This window comes from Balaenoptera physalus (assembly GCF_965194825.1).
Source record: "Balaenoptera physalus genome assembly, chromosome: 8".
NCBI lineage: Eukaryota > Metazoa > Chordata > Mammalia > Artiodactyla > Balaenopteridae > Balaenoptera > Balaenoptera physalus.
The window spans coordinates 94,317,471-94,341,173 of record NC_138887.1 but is presented as its reverse complement, the minus strand read 5'-3'; the positions used below and the strand labels follow the sequence as shown (position 1 = coordinate 94,341,173).

At 36.3% G+C, this 23,703-nt stretch overlaps 1 protein-coding gene across 4 annotated transcripts in view; it reads left to right on the top strand.

Annotated features, from left to right (window-relative positions):
• Positions 1-23,703, top strand: part of TSPAN12 (tetraspanin 12) — a 66,397-nt gene that overhangs the window by 21,129 nt on the left and 21,565 nt on the right. For all 4 annotated transcript variants that reach the window (XM_082472401.1, XM_082472404.1, XM_082472402.1 and 1 more), the window contains exons 5-6: positions 17,954-18,028; positions 21,524-21,631. In XM_082472401.1, the coding sequence (XP_082328527.1) occupies positions 17,954-18,028; positions 21,524-21,631 (183 nt within the window). The remainder of the gene's footprint in view (positions 1-17,953; positions 18,029-21,523; positions 21,632-23,703) is intronic.

The following is a 23,703-nucleotide window of genomic DNA, read 5'->3' as shown; positions in this document are numbered from 1 at the left end:
ACCACCAGTATCTCTGAGAGCTGCCACAACTCTTGAATGATTACTAAGAAAAGGTCTGGCAACTGGGCTGTGGTGCTGTTTAAGCAGAAGTCAAAATGCCATTATTCATCAGACTGATCAAGAAAAAGTGAGAGAGGCTCAAAACAGATCTTTATAACCGACCTGCCTTCCCACGCTCACCCTTCCAGAAAAACAACTGCAGGCTAAGAGACCACCTGTAGGAAAACATTTCTGGCGAATCTTGGTCATGAAGTTGACCCTTTTATTGAATTATAGATGCAGATTGTTAAAACACCCTAATTTAAGTTTCCTAAATAAACTACAGGACATCCAATTAAACTTGGCTTTCAGATAGACGACAAATAATATTTTCGTATAAGTATGTCCCATGCAATATTTAGGATATACATCTACTAAAACACTGTTTTTTATCTGAAACTCAGATTTAAATGAGCATCTTGTATTTTTATTTGCTGAATTTGTCAACCCTACTCTAACCAGATTTATTCTTAATAAATATGAAACTGTCACAGAACAGAAACTTTTATATACATATAGGAGGATATTACAAGTAATTAAATTCTAATTATATTGGGAAAACAAGCCAAAATGAATAGGAAGATAAGCTTGAATGTGCCATGACTTTCAAAGTAATTTCAGTAACAGAAGTTCCTTTTCTCTTTACGAGAGAAATTGAAGCTAAATGGAAATTGGTTTCAAGGTTTAGATGGGTACTTCCCAAGGCTTTTAGCTGTAGACTAAATGAAATTCATTTGTTATTGCAATTCTACCTTGCTATTAACAGAGGCATTAGGAAAGCAGTGCCAGCTCAGGGGGAATGTAAACAGATTGAACAGACATGTTTACAATATCGACAACAGCTGAATGTCACCGTCAGGAGATCGTCATTTGTCAGACTGTGATGCTAATATATGCTCAGCTGCCAGCAAACCACAACTTGTCAGGCACTGGTCAGAAATTAAGTTGCCTGTGCCTTACATGTTTAAGATCAGTACCTTGTATTTAAAAGGGAAGGTTTTTTTTTTTTTTCACTTTTATTATCCCAGAGAATTTGCACATAGCTAGTGATTGTGTGGAAGCACTTTTAAAGCTTTCTTAAAATATCCAGTGGTTGAACCAGATTTGAACTGATTCTCTTAAGAGAAATCAAGTACGTTTTTAATGGCCATGGAGAAATTAACCATCCTCAGTTTTCTGTTGTTTAAAATCATAATGCAAAATGGGAATATCTTTAAATAGTAGTTAATTTTCTACTGACTTTAAGTCTTTCTTTTAAGTAGTTATGCATTTAATAATTATACAGCTTCTTATAACCCATTAAGTTAAAATTAAATTATTAAGTTAAATATCTTTATTATTTGCTATTTATAGTTTTGGTTGCTAGCCTAGCACCTTTATTTCTAAATCAAAGTCCATCATATCATTGATTGCATGTTCATCTGCCCAGAGTTTCACTCTGTTTTCTCAGAAAATACTTACAGCAACTTTATATGGTTAGACTTATTTTACACCTGAGGGGAAGTAGGATGCCTGAAGATACACACCTGCTAGCTGCTTTCATTAGCATTCAGATTCAATTTATGCTCCAAGTCTATACGTGTTTCATTCCACCACCCAATGACTGGAATACATTTAATTAATTACTGGCACTATTTCTGTAAAACTTAAATATGCTTCATCTGTAATCCAAGGTATTCAGTAGTCATTCAACTTTTAAAAATATAGCCTTTTAATGTCCTTATTAAGGAAGGAACTCTAAAAATTCGACCATCGTTCTCCCTTATCCTGTCCAAGAATCAAACAACTTCTCTTTCCCTTTCTGCCCTCTTTCCTTCCCCTCTCTTTCCTTTTTCCCTCTGTAAACATATACTGAGTACTCAGTCTGTGATAGACATGAGATACAAAGATGAAATGGGAGACTGCAAAGAAAATATCACAGCACGATACAGTATTAAGGTTATAAATAAATTAGTGTGGGAACCCGGAACAAGGAGCGGTTGGAGATTTCCGGTAGGTTTTGCAGGAGAGTCTTTATTTGAGCTGGATGTTGAAAATGTGTAAGAGTTTTCTGGTGGAGGAGGGAAGCCACGTGAAGAGTATGTGCAAAGATACAGAAGAGTGAAAGAACATGGCAAGTTTAGGCAAAACTTAGAAGTTCCATGTAGCTATGGTGCCAGTGAAAAGCGCATGAAGTAGGCCAACCATGAAGGTCTTTGTAGGAGAGTCTGATGTTATCCCTTGGACTATACAGAGTCAATGGGTGTTTCCAGCGTTTAATGAAATGATAACATTAAGGGCTGGAGGCATTGGGAAGGCTGGTTAGTGGTTATACCCTAGTCTTTGGAAGCCATGCACAGGGTCTGGACTAAGACTTTGGGGACTGAGTGGAAGGCAGCTGAATTCAGCAGACTTTGCTGAGATAGAATTTTTGCACATGATAGTAATGTTTGTATTACTTGACATGAGGAAACGGGGTATTATTCAATATTTATGCGTTTTTCATCTAATAGAAACATATCCCTTCAATATATGCGTTTTATTTTGACATGTTAACTAGAATTCTTTTAGAGCTATAGCTTTAAAATTTAGTTGTTAAACTCACAAAAATTACAAGCAGAGGAAACTGAAGATGATGTAGGCGTTTCTGCAGCTGGAGGTTCAGCTTGCACATCTCGGTTTTGTATGCACACAAAGCCCAGGACAGAGCTCCATTAACCTTTCTGTTTCTTAAGTGATGTTGGTTTGACTGTCTCTAATTATACCCCGGAAAAGCACATAAGCAGATGTCTCTGAAAGGAAATGTCATGATATTCATGCCCTTAGTGGTGGGTCTTTATGACAGGATCTTGAGTGTTCTTTGGACTTTTTGCTTACTTTAGGGTTTGAAGTATGAATGACTCAAGGTTTTGTATTTCTGACTTTGGTATAATTTAGGTATACTCTGTCCTGGTAAGCATTTTAAGCTTTGTTATATATTGTTTCTTATTATATACATTTGCAATAGCTTTGGTTAAATATAAGCCGTATAAATCTATACCCACTGATTTGGTGAATATACCTAGTCTGTGCAGAGTTCAGTGACAGATATTTCTCTGGCAGCACGTGCTCTGAAAGGGTGATTCTGCTGTGGGTGCTGGTTACAGGTTCAGCAAATGCTACCTTGAGGTTAATTCAGCAATTGTGTAGAGTTTTTGCTTTCACATCTGGGTCCAGCGTCTATTGACTTCCTTTGGCCTAGGTAAAACAGTAGCTATTCATTCAAAATCATATCGGTGTCTAGATGACTCAGGAAACAGAGTTAAATCAATAGACAAGCAAATGACACATGTAAAAGATGAGAGAATTAAGTCGTTTAAGCTATAATGAGGAAAGTAGCTTTCAGAAAACCTGTATAGAAAAATGATGTTGAATATTTACTTAATATGCAATATCTGATGAATTTGATGACTAAATAATAGCTTATGAATTAAAGGTTCTTTTCATGAAATTTCATAAATTAAAAAAACCTACTTTTTCAGAATTGTGATCCATATATTTTCCCCTTTATTCATAGAAGGGATTTTTTTTTTTTTTGGCCTCGCTGCGTGGCACGTGGGATCTTAGTTCCCTGACCAGGGATCGAACCTGTGCTCCCTGCAGTGGAAGCGTGGAGTCTTAACCACTGGACCAACAGGGAAGTCCCCATTTCCCCCTTTATTCAGATAAAGGGTTATTACAGGCTCCAATTATATGCTCAGATTAAGATGAATCTTCTCAGCTCACATGACAGAAACATTCATTTAAATTTTATTTAAAATGTATAAACACTGTAGTTGTATCACTTAGTATTCCTCTTAAGCACTACATTTGAATTATTCGGAAATAAGTGATTATCCCTGAACTTTCTTTAGATTACCATTATTTTAGTTTTAAAACTTTAAAATTTGGAAACTACAAGTTTCCACAATATGGTTACAACTATGAAGACATTTTAGAAACATCTTTAAGCAAGTTGGAATTTTATTAGATGATACGTGCCAGTGTAAGAATTGTTGCTAGTTAAGTAAAAATATGAATCTTTTCAGTGCCTCTTCTAGGAAACAAGCATTTAAAATATTATAAATTTTCAGGTTCTGTGCAGGGTTTACACAGCCGAGTTGAAGACACGGACTGATAACTTTTAACAAGACTTGGAGAAGTTTGCCTTTTGTGATTAAAATATTTTAATTCTAAAAGTTCTCTTTTGTGTTATTAAAGTACTTTAAAAGAACTGGAAGGAACAATAGATAGCCTTGTTCTACCCAGAGCATTTAATAAAGGGACATGAGGAATCATTTGAACTGAGATCTGACGGGGAGGGCAGAATTTGGGTGGCTGGTGAATGGACAGAGGTGGGAGAAGGGCCTTTGCAGGGGAAGCAAGGGACTTTGAGGAATTGAAAGGCTAGTGGAGGGAGCAGTTGTGATAAGACTCAGAAGCTCATGGAGTGCTTGGCAAAGGGCATGTGTAGGTCATTGGATAGATGTGTGCCAGGCTTGCAAGGCTGAGACTTGGCTGTGTGACCTAGGGCCAAATTATGGAGATGTCTTGAATATATCTCGTGCACATACTCTGCAGTGTGAAGTTTTGGGAGCTGCAGAGTGATGTGATATGCTCTTTTGCTACATAACCCAGGAAGCAGTGTCTGTTCTTGCTTTCTTCTGGGCCTTTTTCTCATTTACCTGGGAGAAGATAGCTACCTGGTCCTGCCACTCTGGGCTAAGGGGGCTTCACGTTTAGAGAACCCTTTTTAATGATGGAAGAGAGAATGGAAGACGTATTTTATTCTAACAATGTGCCTTTACTGATGAAGGAATAAAGGTTTTCAGGTGGGGCAGTCTAGCTAATGCTTTAGAATTTTTTCCCCAGATGTACATTGTAAACAAAATTTTATTAATCTGGATGTGTTTAATTCAGGTTTAATAGCAAAATTATAGTTAGTAAGCTAAAGTAGGCACCAGGAAACTGGGTGTGGGGCTGGGATGCCCTTAGGGAGACCAGCCAGCCAAGGGCTCTTGTGGAATGGTTAGAACAGTAGTTCTTTGGAATGCTGCCACAATTTCCCAAACTCAGGGGAAAAAAACGTTCCATAAACAATTGACTAGTAGCAGAGGATTGTTGTAGAACTGCTTAACTTGTTTGAGAACAAACTTTTTAAGCATGTTAGAAGCGCTTACCTACAGATAATGGATATGCTTCTTTCAAATCATCATTAATCTGTTTATAAAAGCAGGTCTTTAAGGATCTCTACTTTTCAATATTCTTATAGCTAAAATATTTGTTGTAACAAACATGCATTTCTTTAAAATTGATCTGTAATTCATGCTATTTAATTCAAATTGTTCCTTCTACCAATTAGACTGAATTACTGATGTTTGGGCAACTTTGGTGACAATTTAGTGATTTTATCATTATTCACATATGGTTTTCTTTCCCTGAACATTAAGCATGACTGTGGATTGGCTTGTGTTCGTCTACTTAATTATTTTAAAAAAGAAAATACATATTTTTGGTTCAGGAAGAAAGTGCTTTTGCTTGAATAGATTTATCAAGAAGAAAAAAAAAAGAATAAACCTCTTCACTTATAATAAATATTTATATTCGTGGATTTATAAAATTTAATGGAAACATTTCCCTTTAATACTCTTTTAACAAATAGGTTTGAGGTTTTTCTGGAGAATGTACAAAGGTAAGTTAAAATGTATATCTTGTCTGAAAATAAAGGTAAAACAAAAGAAAGTGATTTAGAAGATACTTTCACAAATATAGTTATAGAATGATTCAAAAGTTATTGCAGATATTGAAGTATGAATTCCCTTTCTACCTAATAAAATCCTTTAAAATTTCCAGTTTCCTAACCTGTTGTCTTGTAAATGATGTTGTCCTAAAGACACTGGTGGTAATTAACTCACGCTCCTCTTGTGTTTGTGAGGTATCTGGCCACGTTTGCATCTGAGAGGCATGAGTTGGATCAGAATTGAGTCTGGTGTTCTTTGACTGTGTTGCTTAGGATACTTCCTCTGTACTTTCCTGCCGAGGTTCTGGTGATGGGGACTCCTGTCTTGCATTCTGAGGAATAGCCCAGTAATACATAGAGACAACCTCTTCCGAGACCAGAAACACCCTGTAAATCTTTTGCAATGGGGCTGAGCATGCAGACTTTAGCTGACCTGGCTTACAGAGCAACAGAAGCTATATACATGGTGACCTGTCTAGCGTGTCCAGTTGCTTTATTGCCTCACCCTTAATGTGTTACCTATCACGATATACATCACTGACCCCGAGAACCCGTAGCCCCTGGCTAAGTCCCTCCGATTTTGGCATAATACATTTCTCTGTCTCAGAGTTTGAACAGCGTGTGAAGCAAATGCTTATTAACCTGAACTTCACCAACATCTTTGATAGAGAAACTAGCTCAGCAAATTACCAGTGTAAATAAAATGGAAAAGGGGAGTAAATTAAGATACATTATTACAAAGATTCTTCTATGTATTTATTCAAAGGTAAGCATGAACAAAGGACCACAGCATACCGATACTTTCTTACTTTAGCTCACCTTCCTGCATGGGCTCAGGAATGACAAGACTTTGTTTCTTCAAAAACCGGTTTATAGTTCTAGCTTTTTCTAAATTAGACTGTAGTCATCTCATTTATAATTCTTAAAAGAAAGGAAATTTAATGCTGCCTTTTCTTGGAAAATTTTGTAAAGACACACAGAACATGGTGAATAATTGGCCTTCAGAAAGTACCAAGCCTGTGTCTGCTATGACATCGTTTTGAGACTTGGCTAAAACAGAGGCTTTGCGTGGGTGTGTGTTCTAAGCACAAGTGCTCTTGGACTGTTAGTCGTTTAGTCCCGGTGGATTCTTAATAGAATGTCAGCCGTTCCATTATCTTGTACAAATATTTGGCACTGGAATTCTGTTATTTACTAACTTTAAGTAATATAATATTTTTAAACCTCCAATCACTGGGAAAGGAAAAATAAACAACTGACATAGAGATACTTAGCACTGAAAGCTTGCAGAGTTTAGCATTTGACAGGGTAGAGACTGGAGTTTATCATTTATCATTTAGTGAATGCAGGCCTTTCATCAAACTCTTTGTTTATTAAAAGAGTTGGTTATGTAGCATGTAGGTAGGAGTCAAAAGGCACCATGTTTTTAAAATATTCAAATGTCCAGTAAAGTATGTTATATTTTGAAATAGTTTTTATTTGTGGAGAGGTGAGGCTCAGGTTGTATTAATGTTCCAAGATAAGCAAATCTGACTTTTGTGGTTTTAAATTATGTTGAATGTTACTTATGAAAAAACAATCTGAGTTTTTAGTTATGAATTAAGAGACTAGCAGATTAAAATAACTTTTACAGTGTTTATACTTTTTACTTCTCACCCAGTGAAATATATTCTCTCTGAGGAGGTACTGTGATATGTGGTTTATTATCTGCTTTGCTCGCACAGAGAAACTTATATATATAAGTGTTTCATGGAAGACATTACAATTTTGTTTTAATGTAAAAATTCTTTTCCAGTTGGCATTTATACAGGAAGACAGTTTGGAGAATAACTGTTTTGTCTATTTATCGTAGGTTGGATATAGGATTTTTTGTTTCCTTTAGATGGTATATATGTCAGGGTCCTCTATCCATAAAGCTGGATATGATGAGGATAAGTTTTATATCAATAGAACATAGTTCCTATTAAAAAGCTCTTCGTAATTGAAAGTATCTTTTCCTATGTTTCTCAACGGCTTATAAAGTTTAATATTCTCAATAAATTGATTGGCTTTGTTAGGGCAGATTGCTTTCTTCTTTTCATTAGATTGATAGAAGCTAGAAAGGAAAAATTTAAAATAAACCTATTTTCCCCAAAGTGAAAATTATTTGAAATATTTTGTACAAAACAAATATTACTTTCTTTGAAATTTTATTAAATCAATTATTAACAGTACATAAGTAATAATTTCACTTATTAGTGTTTTTATGAGAGTTCAATTTAATGAACTGTTAAGCACTCATTGGCTATATGACATTATATTTCATTATAAAAATTGTAAAATATGAATAAAAACAAAAGTTAATTTTGCTATTAACTTTAAAAGAAGCTGATCTGACTGACTTAATGTAAGCTCAAAACATAAAAAGAGATGGAATTATTGAGATAAAGTGTCAAGGAATTTGATATAGTAGTTAAAGCAGCATTTGTGCCTTTAATTAGGCATTATTTGGAGGAGGGAAAAAGGAATTTTTTTTGCCATCCTTAAAATTTTGATATTACTGGTAGTCTTTTTTTTTTTTTTTCCTACTGGAAAAGGTCAAAGATGGGATTGTAGGTGTTTTAATTCAAAGACAAGAACGGTTTTGTAAATACCCATGTGAACATGTACTTGTGTGCATTTGTGTTCAGTAGTGGGGGGGGGTCTATAGATGATGGATTGTGAGGTATTGCTAACGCCACTGCCAACATCTGTGATATAATATGTACTATGTGCCAGCCACTATTGTATGTGCTTTACATGTATTGGCTCATTAAATTCTCCCAACTATACTACAAGGTTGCCACGATTGTTATCTCCACTTTATAGATGAGGACGCGGAGACACAGAAAGGTTAAGTGATTTGCCCAACTACGAAGTGGTAGAGCTGGGATCTGAATCCAGGATGCTTGGCTCCAAGAACTGTGCTCTGAAAAACTTAGTGTTCTGTTGCCTCTCAATATACCTAGCTCCATTTTCTCTTTTCAAAAATACAGCTAATGATATTTTTGTAATATGTTTTGAGGAATAACTTATACAATGTATATATATCTTTGACATAATAAACGCACATACATACATTTACACATACACATATATACCTATAAGAATACTTGATTTTTTACATACTTTTTATATACTTTTAATTTTGTATACTCACAATACTTGATTATATATACAAACGTGTGTTTCTTGAGCAAATAAACTAAATCCAAGCCTCCCTTCTTGAACGAAATTGCCCATAACATAGAGTTCTAAACTTCAAAATTTTGTGACTGAAGTGAATTCTCCAAGTTGGAAAATAATCCAGCTCACATTGATTTGAGCAGACTGCATGTGTGGTTTTATGAGCAATATTGCAGGAGACATTCAAATTTCCAAATAGGGTCTAGTGAAAGAGACCTCGTGGGGGGCGGGGGGGGGCGGGTCTGTAAATCACATTTAAGTATAAACTTTTTGTATTCTGTTATGGCATCCCTATTTTCAGCTAGTGAAGGTACAGTTAGCAAAAGGATGACAGCACCTGAGTATAAGTTTCCAATTGCCACCCCCCTCCTTTACTCCCAATAACCATGAAGTGTAATTGGGCTACTTATAATTTTCAGCCTTTTTGAATAAACTTTTCTGTGTAAAACATATAAAATCCTCCAGCTACCAGCGTCTTTCTCTTGATTGTCGAGTCTTCGGGGCAGGGCTGCTGTTTGTTTTAATTTTATTTTTACTTTTATCAGAGTGCGTCATACGCAAAATGTAAATTTACTTCCAAAATACTTCTTATGAAAAATAGTAGTCCTCCACCTTTATCAGTTTCCACTGCTAAGAACGAGGCAACTGCTTTCAATTTTTGTTTTTTTCAGATTCCCTTGGAATTTACTTCCATATCTCTAAATCACATATTTATCTAACTCTTCTCATTCTTTTAGTTTCAAGCCCTATCCATTGACGTCTGTGCAAGATGAGGAACTGGTATCTTTTCCTGTCCTCAGTGCCGTACCACCCCCCAGCCCCGCCCCATGCAAACTTCCTGTCTCAGCTCAACACAGATATATTATCATTTTGGTTAGAACAGTGTTTACATGCTCATGACTATGTAAGTGTTATTCACAGATGGGCCAGGTAAATTACCAGGTTTACTTTTTTCTTTCTGGAATAATACTTTGGGGTTTTTTTTTTTTTTTGGAATTCATAACTCTCCTTGTTTTCTATGATTTTCTGTCTAAATCAACTCAACTCTAAACTTCCCCTGGTGTACGTTTTCTCTTCATATATTCAAATATTTGGGGTAGTCTATCGATGATTTCTTTTTTTTTTTTTTTTAAGAAATCTCTCAGCACGTTCTAGACCCACTCCAGTCTAGACTGCTGAAGCTGCTGCCGTCATGCGATATCCCCTTTACTACCATTCTGAGATTTCCTTTGCCTCCCTTTTGTTTTAGATCCCTTGTTTCCTGGAATCCAAGTCATTGTCCTACTCTGTTTAGTCTCTCATTTGAGGTAGCATATCTTCCAGTAGTTTCCTGAAAAACATACATAGGAAATACATTTTTTAAAAAGCCCGCATGTCTAAAAATGGCTTTAAATACCCTTACAGGTTAATTCTTTTTTTTTTTAATTTTAATTTTATTGCAGTCTAGTTGAGTTACAATGTTGTGTTAGTTTCAGGTGTACAGCAAAGTGATTCAGTTCTACATATACATATATTCATTCTTTTTCAGATTCTTTTCTCATACATGTTATCACAGAATATTGAGTAGAGTTCCCTGTGCTATACAGTAAGTCCTTGTTGGTTATCTATCTTATATATAAGTAGTGTGTGTATGTTTTTTTCTTTTTTTGAATTTTTGAATTTTATTTTATTTATTTATTTTTTATACAGCAGGTTCTTATTAGTTATCTATTTTATACATATTAGTGTATATATGTGTATGTTAATCTCAAGCTCCTGATTTATCCCTTCCCCCCATGTTTCCTCTTTGGTAGCCATAAGCTTGTTTTTGATATCTGCAAGTCTGTTTCGGTTTTCTAAATAAGTTCATTTGTATCGTTTTTTAAAAATTAGATTTCACATAGGAGTGATATCATACATATGTCTTTCTCTGTCTGACTTAACGTCACTTAGTAAGATAATCTCCAGGTCCATCCATGTTAATTCTAATGGCTATAGAATTATAGGTTGGAAATCATTTTTCTTTCCTCAGAATTTTGAAGACATCCTCCTGCTGCCTCTAGCTTCCAATATTTTATTGAGAAATCCAATGCTATTTTGGTTTTGAACCTTTGTGGAAAAGGTGTTTAAATTTGAACTCCAATTCTGTTTCCCGTATTCTGCTTTATCCTCGACTATACCTAGTGTCCCCAGTCCTGAGACTCTGTTTTACTGTTTCCACAGAATAACCCCCTAACTTCTTTACTGGTAGGGGTGGGTAGTACCCAGCTACATAGTGTAGGGGAGGGGACCTGAGGGCTCTAACTTCTTCCTAAACAAGTTTTCAACAAATCATCCTCTTTTTAGCCCTGCTTTCATCCACTTCCGCAAGTATCCAGGGCTGCCAGCACCTACGCATTTGGAGGGGCTCTGTATGTGAATCAGGTTGTTCCCTACTTTCTCCACTACTGATTAAGCATTCAGCTCTTGGGGGACTGCTGAGAAATTTGCTACTCATCTGTTTGTTTTGTACCTTCCCAAATATACTTGCTGTTGTCTTCTTTTCCTTTTCCTTTGTCTCTGGGTTTATGTCTTTTAAGATATCCCTTTATTGTTGTTTTGGTGAAGCTTCAACAGGGAGAAGGGAGAAGGGCGTGTGTTTAAGCTACTTTCTTTAGTGGGAAATCCTCGGGAGTGGGGGAGGCGTCAGGGAAGCAGCTCGTTTTTATAAATGAACGTTTCTTTCAGAAAAGACCTCCTGGAGATTTTATTATTTTGTCTGTACACATATAACGAGATGAAATAATCTTTAATAAGGGAAATGAATCCCCCTTATTTCTACTGGAGGATGCATTGACTTACAAGTCACCAAGGGTTAAATAGGAAGGTGGGATTTCATGCCTTTACCTTCCTCCTCAAATACATCCAGGGGACAAAGGGACTAGTTAAGCTATGCCATTCTTGCCATTCTGTGGCCAACCTTTATTTAAAATAACAGACGAATTGATTTCAGTATTTTTAAAAAAGAATTTGGTTTCCCACCCTCCACGCCCTTCCTGCCCTAGTTTCCTAATAAAGATCTTTTGAAAAATACCAGCTATTTTCTCACTGGACAGGGATTTTACTAAAGATTTTACCAAATAACTTGTGGCTTTAGATGACTCTTTAGAGTGAGTGACACTAACAGTCTTTAGGAAGAAATGAACAGTTTTACTTGTGTCATCCTCCAGTCATAGTTGCATCCATTCAAGAAATATTCACTGAGTACATGTTCTATGCCAGGCAGTATGTTAAGTATTTAAAACATAATATCTCTTGTACTCATGGAGTTTATATTCTAATAGATACTACGATATGGTTAATAGCGGCTACCCTTTAGGTAATGCTTCCTGTGGGACAGCACTCTACCTGGTTGTATCCTTAGTGCAACACTGCAAGGTAATTTTAACATTCTCATGTGACAGATGAGGAAATTGAGGCTTAGTGGTTTGCCCAAGGTCATCCAACTGGTATGTAAAGGAGCCAGAATCTGAAGCCAGGTCTATTTTATTTCAAAGCTCATGTTCTTCCATTTGTATAGTTGAAAAAAGTCAACAAAGAAATTTCACCTACAGTGTTTTATCTACTCTTCTGTTATCTAAATCAGTGAGGACACTCATTTTTGAACTGAAAGGTAATTATTCTCAGCTTGAGAGATTTGGTGAAAAAAAAATCACTAATTAATTGCATCATTTTGAGGGTATATCTTATTATCAGCTTGCCTTACTTGATGCAGTTTTTTCATGAACATATGTTTAGGGATAAAACTTATAGAACACAAATTTTAGTTTAATTACAGTAGAAGAACTTAGCTATTTTAAGAAAGTCTGTATCAAATAATTTTTAAAGCAAATAAAATAGTTTGTTAATGCAAATAATTGCATTCTAAGTCCCTTGTATAAACACACTTTCTCAGGCTTTATTTATTTAAAATGTTCAGTTGATAGTAGCTCAGGAAAGATGGGGAGAGTCTGAATATTGTTCCTTTTCTTTAACTATGTAAATTGTCTTATATGTTTAAAGGCACGCTGAACTATCATACTATAATCCTCCAGAAAGACACATAGTAAAACAGAGAGGCAATATAGAACAGAAATGTGTAAGCAAAGTCAAGGGGAGTCAAATGTTAACAAGAAACTCAGAGCTCAAATTAGTCAGAGAAATTCAAGGAAACCTGAAATTGGTTTTTTCAGTTGGTAAGCTGATCATTATTTCCACTGACATTTATTAAACACCTGCTGTGTGACAGGTCCTGCTTCGGCACTGGGAATAAAATAATGTTTGCGAACAAGATCCCTGCCAGTCAGAACCAATGGTCTGGCAGGTTAGTGAGCGCAGTGAATTGTGCGTGAGGCAGCCAACTGGTTTAAAAGCTGAAGCCTCTGAAGCTTGATATACAGGAGACAGAGATACCCTGACACACAAGGGGAAGGAGAAGGGTAAAATGGTAAAGAACAAGAGATGAGATACTGGAAAACGATGAAGAAGAAACTGCGGCACACGGCAGTGAATGAAGGTCAAATCCAGGAGGAAAGGACAAGTCCATATTGGATTGTATTTCACAAACTAGTTCAGAATTGCATTTGTATAATGCTTTACAAATTCAAAATTTAAAATTTTCCAAAACAATTTCCCATGTGTCAAATCAGCCTTGATGATAACAGTGAAGAAGACTTTATTTTTATCTTCATCAGACAGATGAGCAAACTGAAGTCAGGGTAGTTTAATGATTTTCCAGAGATCACAGAGTGTGTTTCAGAGCTGGCTTTGAACTTCAGTCTGCTGACTCCAAATTCAGAGCTCTTTCCACCATTCTAGGACAGCACTCATGGAGGAGAGGGGTGAGTTGCTCTGCAGACTAGATTGGTACAGACCATCTCAGCAAACCACGTGTGTTGGGCAAGTAAGGACTTGACAGACACATACTGACAGCATTAGGAGAGATGTACACATGTTTCAATAATGCTGAAGACAGCAGATGGTTTTGTAGTGAAATGTGATACGTATGTACCCTACCTACCATAACAAAGCTCAACGGGAGTTGTTGCTTAATTCTTTGCTGGCTTTGTTTTATTTAAACTGTGGATTAACACCAAGTTTTATAGATGCCTCACTCAGATCCAGCTCTTAAACTAGTGACTGAATGATTCTCTGTGCAGTGATGAACTTGAGGATGACCAGGACTCAGAGCTCACTGAAAAATAAAATGTAGGTGTAAACGCAGTTGATCTGTGTGTCTCGTATTAAGGATAGATTTGACAATTAAAGTTTTCATTGGACTTAGACTGGATGTAGGAGGCTAATACAGTGACCACAAAGCAAAGACAGCTGACCAGGAAGCTGCAGAACCATCTGTAAAAAAATATTTTATTTCAATTACATTTTAGATTTAATTTGCTCCAAGAAAGTTTTCTGATGTTGATGAAACTTGTATTTTCAATGTCAAGGTCAAATAGATCTGTGCCCCGAGTATAAGTGGAATAAAGACAGAGGAATTGTTTTATATGGCAGAACTTGTATCAAATAAGACCATCAAATCTGAAAGATGCATTTCCCCAGTTGAAATAGTGTCCAACTCAGATGGATCTTACCCCTTCTCTCCCATGATTGGTAATCTCAGTTTTGAGTTTGTAATGAGAAATTGTTTTCGATATACATGCTTTACGTATACATCCCTGGAGATACTTAAGTTATGGTTTTGCTAGTCCATTGTGAAGCTCACTCTAGGAAGTCAAGGTGACATCATGCCTGTAGTTATTATACTGTTGTTTGCATCCAGTAGCCTGGAGAGCCACTCAGGTATTGCATGTACTGTGTACATCGGGGCACTTACCCTGTGCCGGGGGCCTTTCTGCAGTGTAGCACAGGCATTGTAAGCAAGTCAGTAACTCCAGCAGGCAAGAAGTGAGAGAGGTGACTGAAATGGGATTTAAAAGGATTCAAAGTCAATCCAGAAATCTACATGGTTATCCCCAAGGCAAAGTCAGGGTATGTCCTACCTTTTTCCACTAGTAGCACACATAATTCTCACTCATGTCCATGTTTCATGTTTAGAGACATCTTGCCTTTTCAGGCTGTTTTGGTTTGCATTGTAATCAGAAGTCAATTTTGAAAAGAATTTAGGTTGGAGATCTGAGAAAGCAAAAGTATCCCATAGTGTAACTTTTTTTTCTGGAGTCTCACTCTTTCCTAGGGTCTTAACAAAGATAAGAACATTTATCTAGCATATAGTTATTGAACATTTTGGACTTTTTGCAACATAAGTTGCAGATATAGTAGTGTTCATGTCTAGACATCTCTTAAGTATTAAGGTGAATTTGGAGAAAAACTGACTTGGAGTACTGTGTTCACGAAATTTCTTCTAATTATTTTAAGGCTAAAATCTTCAAAGTAAGGCAATACTTGGAAACGAGATCTGAGTAGACTAAAGCTGACCAGGAGTACTACATATGCTGAAAGTAAAAGGGCTTGTAAAATGGGATCAGCTCGGTGCTTTGTGACCACCTAGAGGGGTGGGATAGGGATATTCACTTTGCTATAAAGCAGAAACTAACACACCATTGTGAAGCAATTATACTCCAATAAAGATGTTAAAAAAAAAAAAAGTAGTTCACAGAAAACTTTTCGAAAATATACTTGGAAAAATATACATTTGTTCATGTAACTACGCATTTAGATTAAATAATAAAAGGATTATAAAAATGAAAAAAAAAGAATATTACTTTATCTTTTGTATCAAATAATTTTTAAGCATGTTTTTGTCTAAGAGATTTTATAGCTATATATTCTTTATTTTTTATATGAAGGAAGCATATTAAAACTAATAACAGTAATTTATATTTTTAAATCAGAAGGGATATATCATGGAAGTAATAGAAAATCAGCTCAAATTTCTGTCTCTTTTATTCTTCCCTTCCCTTCTTTGGCAAAAATTATGAGCAAAGAAATGACATTCAAGTCTTGATGGCTCACAATCCTAAATCAGTCCATTTTTTCCCATTTCCCTGCTACCATCCTAATTCAGCAATCTTTTATTTAGTTGCACTGACCACACCCTTGCTTTCCTACAGGTCATTTTCCACAAAAGAGCCAGAATTATGTTTTCATAATGTACATCACACCATGTCACTTGCTAGTGAATTTCACGTAGAATACACTTAGAATGAAATCCAAAAGCCTTTCTCTGGCCCGCGAAGATCTGGCTCTTTGGACCTCTCAGTGTCGTGTGCTTCACCCACTGTCCCCATCCCACCCGCTTCTGCATTTCCGTTACCACTGAGTTCTTAAATTAACTAGCTCACCTGCAAGGTGGCCTTGGTCTTGATCTTTGCTCTTCCTGGATTGCTTTGCTACACATCTTATCAGCTTTGCCTTCTCCTTGACGCTACTGAGTCATCTTCAAGATCACCTTCATAAGGAGGCCTTTCCGGATCACCCAGTCCGAGGCAGCTCCCAGTCTCTTTCCATTGTATCACTGTGCTTTTTGTTTAACTTTTCTTTTTTAAATTTTTTATTGAAATATAGCTGAGTTACAATGTTGTGTTAGTTTCAGGTGTACAGCAAAGTGATTCAGTTATACATATAGATGTATATATAGCTATCCTTTTTCAGATCCTTTTCCCTTATAGGTTATTACAAAATATTGAGTAGAGTTCCCTGTGCTATATAGTAGGTCCTTGTTGGTTATCTATTTTATATATAGTAGTGTGTATATTTTAACCCCAAACTCCTAATTTATCCCTCCCTCCCTTTCCCCTTTGGTAACCATATGTTTGTTTTCTATGTCTCTGAGTCTAGTTCTGTTTTGCAAATAAGTTCATTTGTATCATTTCTTTTTTAGAATCCACATATAAGCGTATGATATTTGTCTTTACACAAATACTTCACTTCTGACTTACTTCACTTAGTATGATAATCTCTAGGTCCACCCATGTTGCTGCAAATGTAATTATTTCATTCTTTTTTGTGGCTAATATTCCATTGTATGTATATGTCACATCTTCTTTATCCATTTATCTGTCGATGGAAGTTTAGGTTACTTCCATGTCTTGGCTATTGTAAATAGTACTGCTATGAACATTGGGGTGCATGTATCTTTTCAAATTATGGTTTCCTCTGGATATGTGCCCAGGAGTGGGATTGCAGGATCATATGGCAACTCTATTTTTAGTTTTTGAAGGAAGGTCCATACTGTTCTCCACAGTGGCTGCACCAATTTACATTCCCACAACAGTGTAGGAGGGTTCCTTTTTCTCCACACCTCATTCTGCTTTTGTTTTCATATATGCTTATCTATTCATATATTATGTCAAAAAAATTTATTGAGCACCTACTTTGTGACAAGGAACACAGTAAATTTCTGCCCTTGATAGAGCTGCCATTCCAGTGAAGAGGAATAATCAATAATCATCACTACCCGATCCTCCCACCCTGACTGGCACCATAAATGGGGTGGAGGATTCCTGACAACAGTGGAGTTGTTTTAATTCTGCTGGAATTAGTGAACTTTCAGAGCGCCTCTTCTTTCTCACCCTTTTACTGCTTACTTTTGGAAAGTGACCCCCACAACTGGAGAAGTGGGAGAGCACAAAGAACATGGCTGCAGTGGTCACTTTAGGGCTCTAACATTTATTATGCACGTTCTTGAGCAAGTCATCTTGTATACTTTTCACATTAATTTCTTCGTTTGTAAAATGAGGTGGTCTTATCCATTGAGTGAATTAATTATGAAAGCGTTGGATAAATGGACCACTATCCAAACGACCCACTTAGGTGAGTATTGAATGTCGTCTGCCGATGTCTCAAAATTTGCTGAAATTTTCCCCATCTGCTCCCAAGGGAGGGCGCTTCTTGAATATGTGCCTCCGTTTTCCGGTCCTTTGGATAAACAGCACTGAATAATATTTAGCTTGTCTCTGATGACCATATTTTACTTTGATTCTATCCTAACAGCATTCATTTTCTGTTCTTCTGCAGTATTTTGGAAGTTTACTTGTCATTTTCTGTGTAGAACTGGCTTGTGGTGTTTGGACATATGAGCAGGAAATTATGGTGAGTTCAAAATGGGCTATAACCACAGTCTGAAACAATATTCGTTCAGCCTTTTAAATCAGAGACTCTGGAGTTGTTAGGCACATGATTATTAATTTGAATGTTCATGCTATCTGGTAACAAGGAATATTCCCAATACTTCTGAAATGTAGCATTTTCTTTTCTGTGTCTAAAGCATAGTTCCAAAGCATAATTTGTAATTTTTCATTTCCTCTATTCCTATATATATCTTTAATTCCACAGATTGCTTAAACATGGATATAATAGACTAAAAATAATATACGTTCTCAAATAATTTTACTATCTTCTGAGTGTATAATAGGAAATATTCACATTTGCAACAGGACTTGAGAAAAGTTGAAAATCTACATGAAAACCTTATAAAATGCTGACTGCAGCTGTACACTGATGGCTAGGAAACACGTACCTTCTGTTTGCAGCAAGCCGAACCATCTTCCAAATTAAGAAGTGTGTGTTAGAATGAATGAGAATAAGAGTTTCTTAACCTTAAGATTTTACCAGTCATGTTCGGTTTACCACTCACACTTCACCTCTGCTCTATTGGGCATTATTACTTATTTAATGTTTGCTCACTTCATTGGTGAAAATTGGTGCATTGATTATCAATGAGGTCGAGCACCTTTGCATGTCTGTGAAGTCTGGCTGTTTTCGTGGTGGCAGGTCAGATTGATAGTTATCTATCAGTAGATGATGATGATGATGATGATAGTGATGATTAGTTATCTATTTTATACATATTAGTGTATATATGTCAATCAAAATCTCCCAATTCATCACATCACCACCACCCACGAAGCAGATTCTTTTACATTTGTTTCTGAGAGGCATTTTGGCAGTTGTGTAAGAAAATTGAAGACATCTCTGGTACTGATGCAGTTATTAAAGATTCTATGGTGAGTCTGCTACTGTACTGTGACACTGTTTTGAATACTAAGTGGTAATTACAGACTAGTGGGTACTCTACATACTTCAGTTTACATGTAAACGATGCTTTGGCACTGCTACACAGCTGGACCCCTCTGAAAACACTCATGCTTTCAATGTGTGACAACTCTCAGTAAGAAGAGAGAATTTATGGTTATTTTTTTCTCTATTAAAAATTGAAAAGTCAGGGCAGGTTCTAACTAGTTTAATATAAAGTTAAACACTATCTTGAAAACAAAATCTCCTATTACAATAGGAATGCTCTTGTTGTCTTTGAGAATCATATTTTCACACCATCCCTAGAAACTTGGTATATTAAGGGAATGAAAAAGTGATTGATTCCAGGGACTCAGTTTCGGTGTCTTATTAATTTTTTCTGATTTCAATAAACACATGGATCTCCTTAACAGTCAAGCAATGAGTAGTAAATTGTATAATTAATTCTTGATCTCCTCATCTCAGCTTTTGTGTTCTTTTTGGTAATTAAAAGGTTTTTAAAAATGAGTTTACTTTCTAGTGGATTTAAAAAATGGCTTGAACAGTGTTTATATCATACTAATGTTTGATAAATTTCCTAAATTATAACAAGTTTGAAATGAATTAATTTAAGGTATTTGAAAGGAAATATTTTGACTCTAATATAATTTTAAGGAACTTGAGGAAACAGAAAGGAATTGATACTTTTTTAGATACTTGCTTCTATTCTGTGAAGGGGCGATCTGCAAGTATTTTTTTAGTATCATAGTGGTACTAGATGGGTGTACACTGCCGTGCCCGCTGAAGGCATACATCACTGTTTTGCTTGTGTAAATCTTCCCCCATTAAGTCACCAGGATAAAACAAGGGCTGTTTAAAAGTGAAATGTGGAAAGTAGTCCTTTAGGGAAAACGTTTGTCAGAATTTTGTTGTTGTTGTTGCCTTTGCGCTGATAGCAGCGTGAATGAAAAGTGCCATTAAAGTTTATGAGCTGCCAAATTTTGCAGAATCCAGCCTTTGCGTAGAATGGGCTTTGTGCTCTTCTCTGTTCCATGCAAGGAGCCAATACATGTGTGTTTTCCTTTATGGCCAGAGCACTGTATTTTGTGCCAGAACCTCAGTGACCGCCTGTGTTTCTTGCTATATTTGGTTTCAGATCAATTGTGGTCACAAGTGGGAAACAACTTATATTTATTTTGGAAAATAAATTAAAAATAAGACTGTTCTAGTAACCAAATCAAGAGATTGGGCATCAGGCAGCCTATTTTCCCATTATTTCTGTTTTTTGTATACATGTTCACCTCCCATTCATCATTCCTTCTCTAGATGAAATCTGTCAATAATGTTAACTGTTTCAGATTATAAGTTTCTAGAGAATTTATTTCACTTCTATTTATTTTATGTTCAAAAGGATATGAGATAATAAGAATTTATAGTGAATAGCTTGAACTTTGGTTAGTTCTCTGAACTTTGTTGGAACCAGATGAACACACAGTATACCCAGTCAGCCCATTATTTAGGGAACAAAGTTGTGTGCCCAGGCATTGGGGTGTTTTCTTTTGTATTGTACATTTTCAAGTAATAAAAAAGAAAATTAACAAAGGAACAAAATGAAGACTTTCTGTGGCCAGGAATTTTTAAACTACTATTGATATTACTATTTTTAAAAGTAAGATTTCAAAATAATATGAATCTTAAGTTAGTGTCAAATTTGCTTGACTTAGCGCAGTCAGTATTGCTCCATAGATCAGGTGTGGATGTCTGTCTAGTTTCCCAAGAGTTACTTTAATAAATACCACACGTGTGGAGAGACTAGGATTTGTGTGACCCCATTTCTTCTGTAGCACTGTACATAAAACATGGCATGATATGCTGATTAGATTTCTTGCCAACTGTTGTGTTGTGTACCTGAAACTCTGTCATGATTAAACACTGTTCAGGGACATGGCGCTAGGTGCCTTGAGAGGCAGAGCACAAAAGAAATGCTTTAATTTCAGAACAATTTTTCTAGAATTCTAGCATGCCTCTAAAATCCAATTTTTGAAAAGTTTACAGACTTATTCTAGAGTGAGGCTTGGCTTGAGCTGAACTCTTTCCCTTAATTCTTCTCCCTTTATTTTAGTACCATAATCTGCAGTCCCTTCAAAGAACCATTTCATAGCATTACGAAATCAAATGAAAGGGCATTTTGCAGCAGGGATCACTTGTTATGAGGAGCTCTTCAGGTGTATCTGTAGAACATATAGCTTACTTGTTTGTGATTTCCTTGAACTTGATATCGGCATTAAGTGATTTCGCATTATTTTGCTTAATATGAAGTACCTCCTCATTTAGTACAAAAATCTACAAGTAGAGATTGTTTGATAAGTATTTAATAACCCTGAGCTTAATTTAAGCCACAAATAAATACAAATTTAAGGTAGTGTTTGGCAATGGCAGTACATTTCAGGTAAGTGTGAGGATGTGGATGAGTCTATGAGTGATTGTGTCTGTGTGAATCTGTGAATGTATTTGTGTCTGAATGTGGCTGTTTGCATGTTACAGTTGTTGATACTTTGTCTTTTCTATCTCTAGGTTCCAGTACAGTGGTCAGACATGGTCACTTTGAAAGCCAGAATGACAAATTATGGCTTACCGAGATACCGGTGGCTTACTCATGCTTGGAATTTTTTTCAGAGAGAGGTAAGTGCTACCTTTTCTGAGGTAGAGGGTATGGAATAAATGGCACACTTTCAAAACAAGTGTTCAGAGCTTTGGCTTTGGTCATTTTCCCTGTGCTGAAAAGTTAAGCCAATGATTCAGTTACCACTGGTGTAATTCTTTATTGAGAAATACTTTAAGTAGCTCTATGCCCTGCTTTTCTTCCACCATTTCTGCTTCATTTCCCATGGTTCACATATATTTTAGAATTTTTTAAAAGCCCTTTTGCTAAACTAAATTTTCCTTTTTTAATGAGAATTCCTTGATAATTACCCAAGGTCTATTTGAATGGATAATTTTTCATGACTTTTAGAGCTATCTGTAATTTAAACATCATTTGAATATTTAAAATAATGGGTCTCATTTGGGAATTAAGACTCAGTATATCATTAAAAGTATGAACTTTCTAGTCAGAAAGACCTTCGTTCAAATTCTGGCTCTGCTGCTTACTATTACATGAGCTTCTGTAATTTACTTAACTTCCTTAAGCTTCAGTCTCCTCATCTATAAAACGGGGATAATAAAAGTACCTATCTCCTCCAGGTGTTGAGAAGATTAAATGGGATCATAAGTTTGATCTCATTTAGCTTATGGTTATTAACAGTAACATTACAAAGTTAAGTGCTTTTAGCTTTTCTTACCTACCTTCCATATAGCACTGCATCCCATTATCTTCTCAAACAGGGACTATATTTAGATGTTTAAAATCTGGTGACTTGAAGTTAACCATTGATTCAGACTAAGTTCTTCTCCCAAGCAGTTTCCTTGCGATTGGAGTGACATTCCCAGATGACCAAGTCTATCTCTTTCTTTTACTGGCATTTAAAGCTGGGGTCCAAAGCATTTGAGAATCAGGGTCTTGCGCAATAGATGTCCTGCTCCCTGTTCAGTTACTCTGTCTTGGATACAGGCAGAGGTTCAAGTCCAGGATAATCTCCAAATCTGGCTCTTTGTGTTACAGTTGTTGAGATGGTGAAAATTATCATTACAGCACAGATTTCCTGTTTATTTAACTGCTTCCTGACTTTGTTTGTTTACTCTTCATTTGTACTAAAAACAACGTGAAGGGAAAATAAGTGAAGCATTAGGGAATTTATAATAAGCTGTGTTCAGCTACTGCCCGGAGTGGAAGCTTCCCAGAGCTCTTTATTTTCTGACAATTGTGATGTGGACCATGATGATCCAGGTTAAAAAACAAAATGAGTTTTTCTCTAATGGTAGAAAGAGGGCGCCACCCTAGGTAGACAATGTACAGCGCTACAAATGATAGCGCACGTATTTTTAGATTTGTTGTATGGTAAGTTCCCTCCTCTACATCGTAGGCTTATTTCACTCCAAAGGAGGTGGCGAAGACCTCCGGGCCTCCTGAAAGAGTTTTTAAAAGCCCCTTGTATTAGTTTGCTAGGGCTGCGGCCATAACAAAGTACCACAGGCTGGGTGGCTTAAACAACAGAAATTTATTGTCTCACAACTCTGGAGGCTGGAAGTCTGAGACCAAGGCGTCGGCAGGATTGCTTTTTTCCTGAGGCCTCTCTGCTGGGCTTGGAGACAGCCGAAGTCGTCTCCCTGTGTCTTTGCGTCATCTTTCCTCTGTGTCTGTGTTTAAATTTCCTCTTCTTATAAGGACATAGGTCAGATGGGATTAGGACCACCCTTATGACCTTATTTTAATTTAATTCCTTCTGTAAAGACCTTCTTCCCAAATATGGTCACATTCTGGAGGTTAGAACCTCACCGTCAATTTTGGTGATGGGGCGGAAGGACACAATTCAGCTAACCACCTTCTCCCAAAATAAATTGTAGAGCAGCCTTCTCAGGCTGCAGTTTTCCTGACTCCTCATTCGGTGCAGTTCTGGGCATGTACTTCACTTTAGTGGACTCTCACTTAAGCCCTAGTGATGTTTATTTAATACCTTTAAAAAAACTGATGCTAAAAACTGTATTTATTTATTGATTCTAACACAGAGGTTGGAGTATAGGCTTGAGAACAAATAGGCTCCACCGCTGGCTGGTCTGTGATCTTGGCAACTTACTTGTCCTGTTCCTTAGAGCCT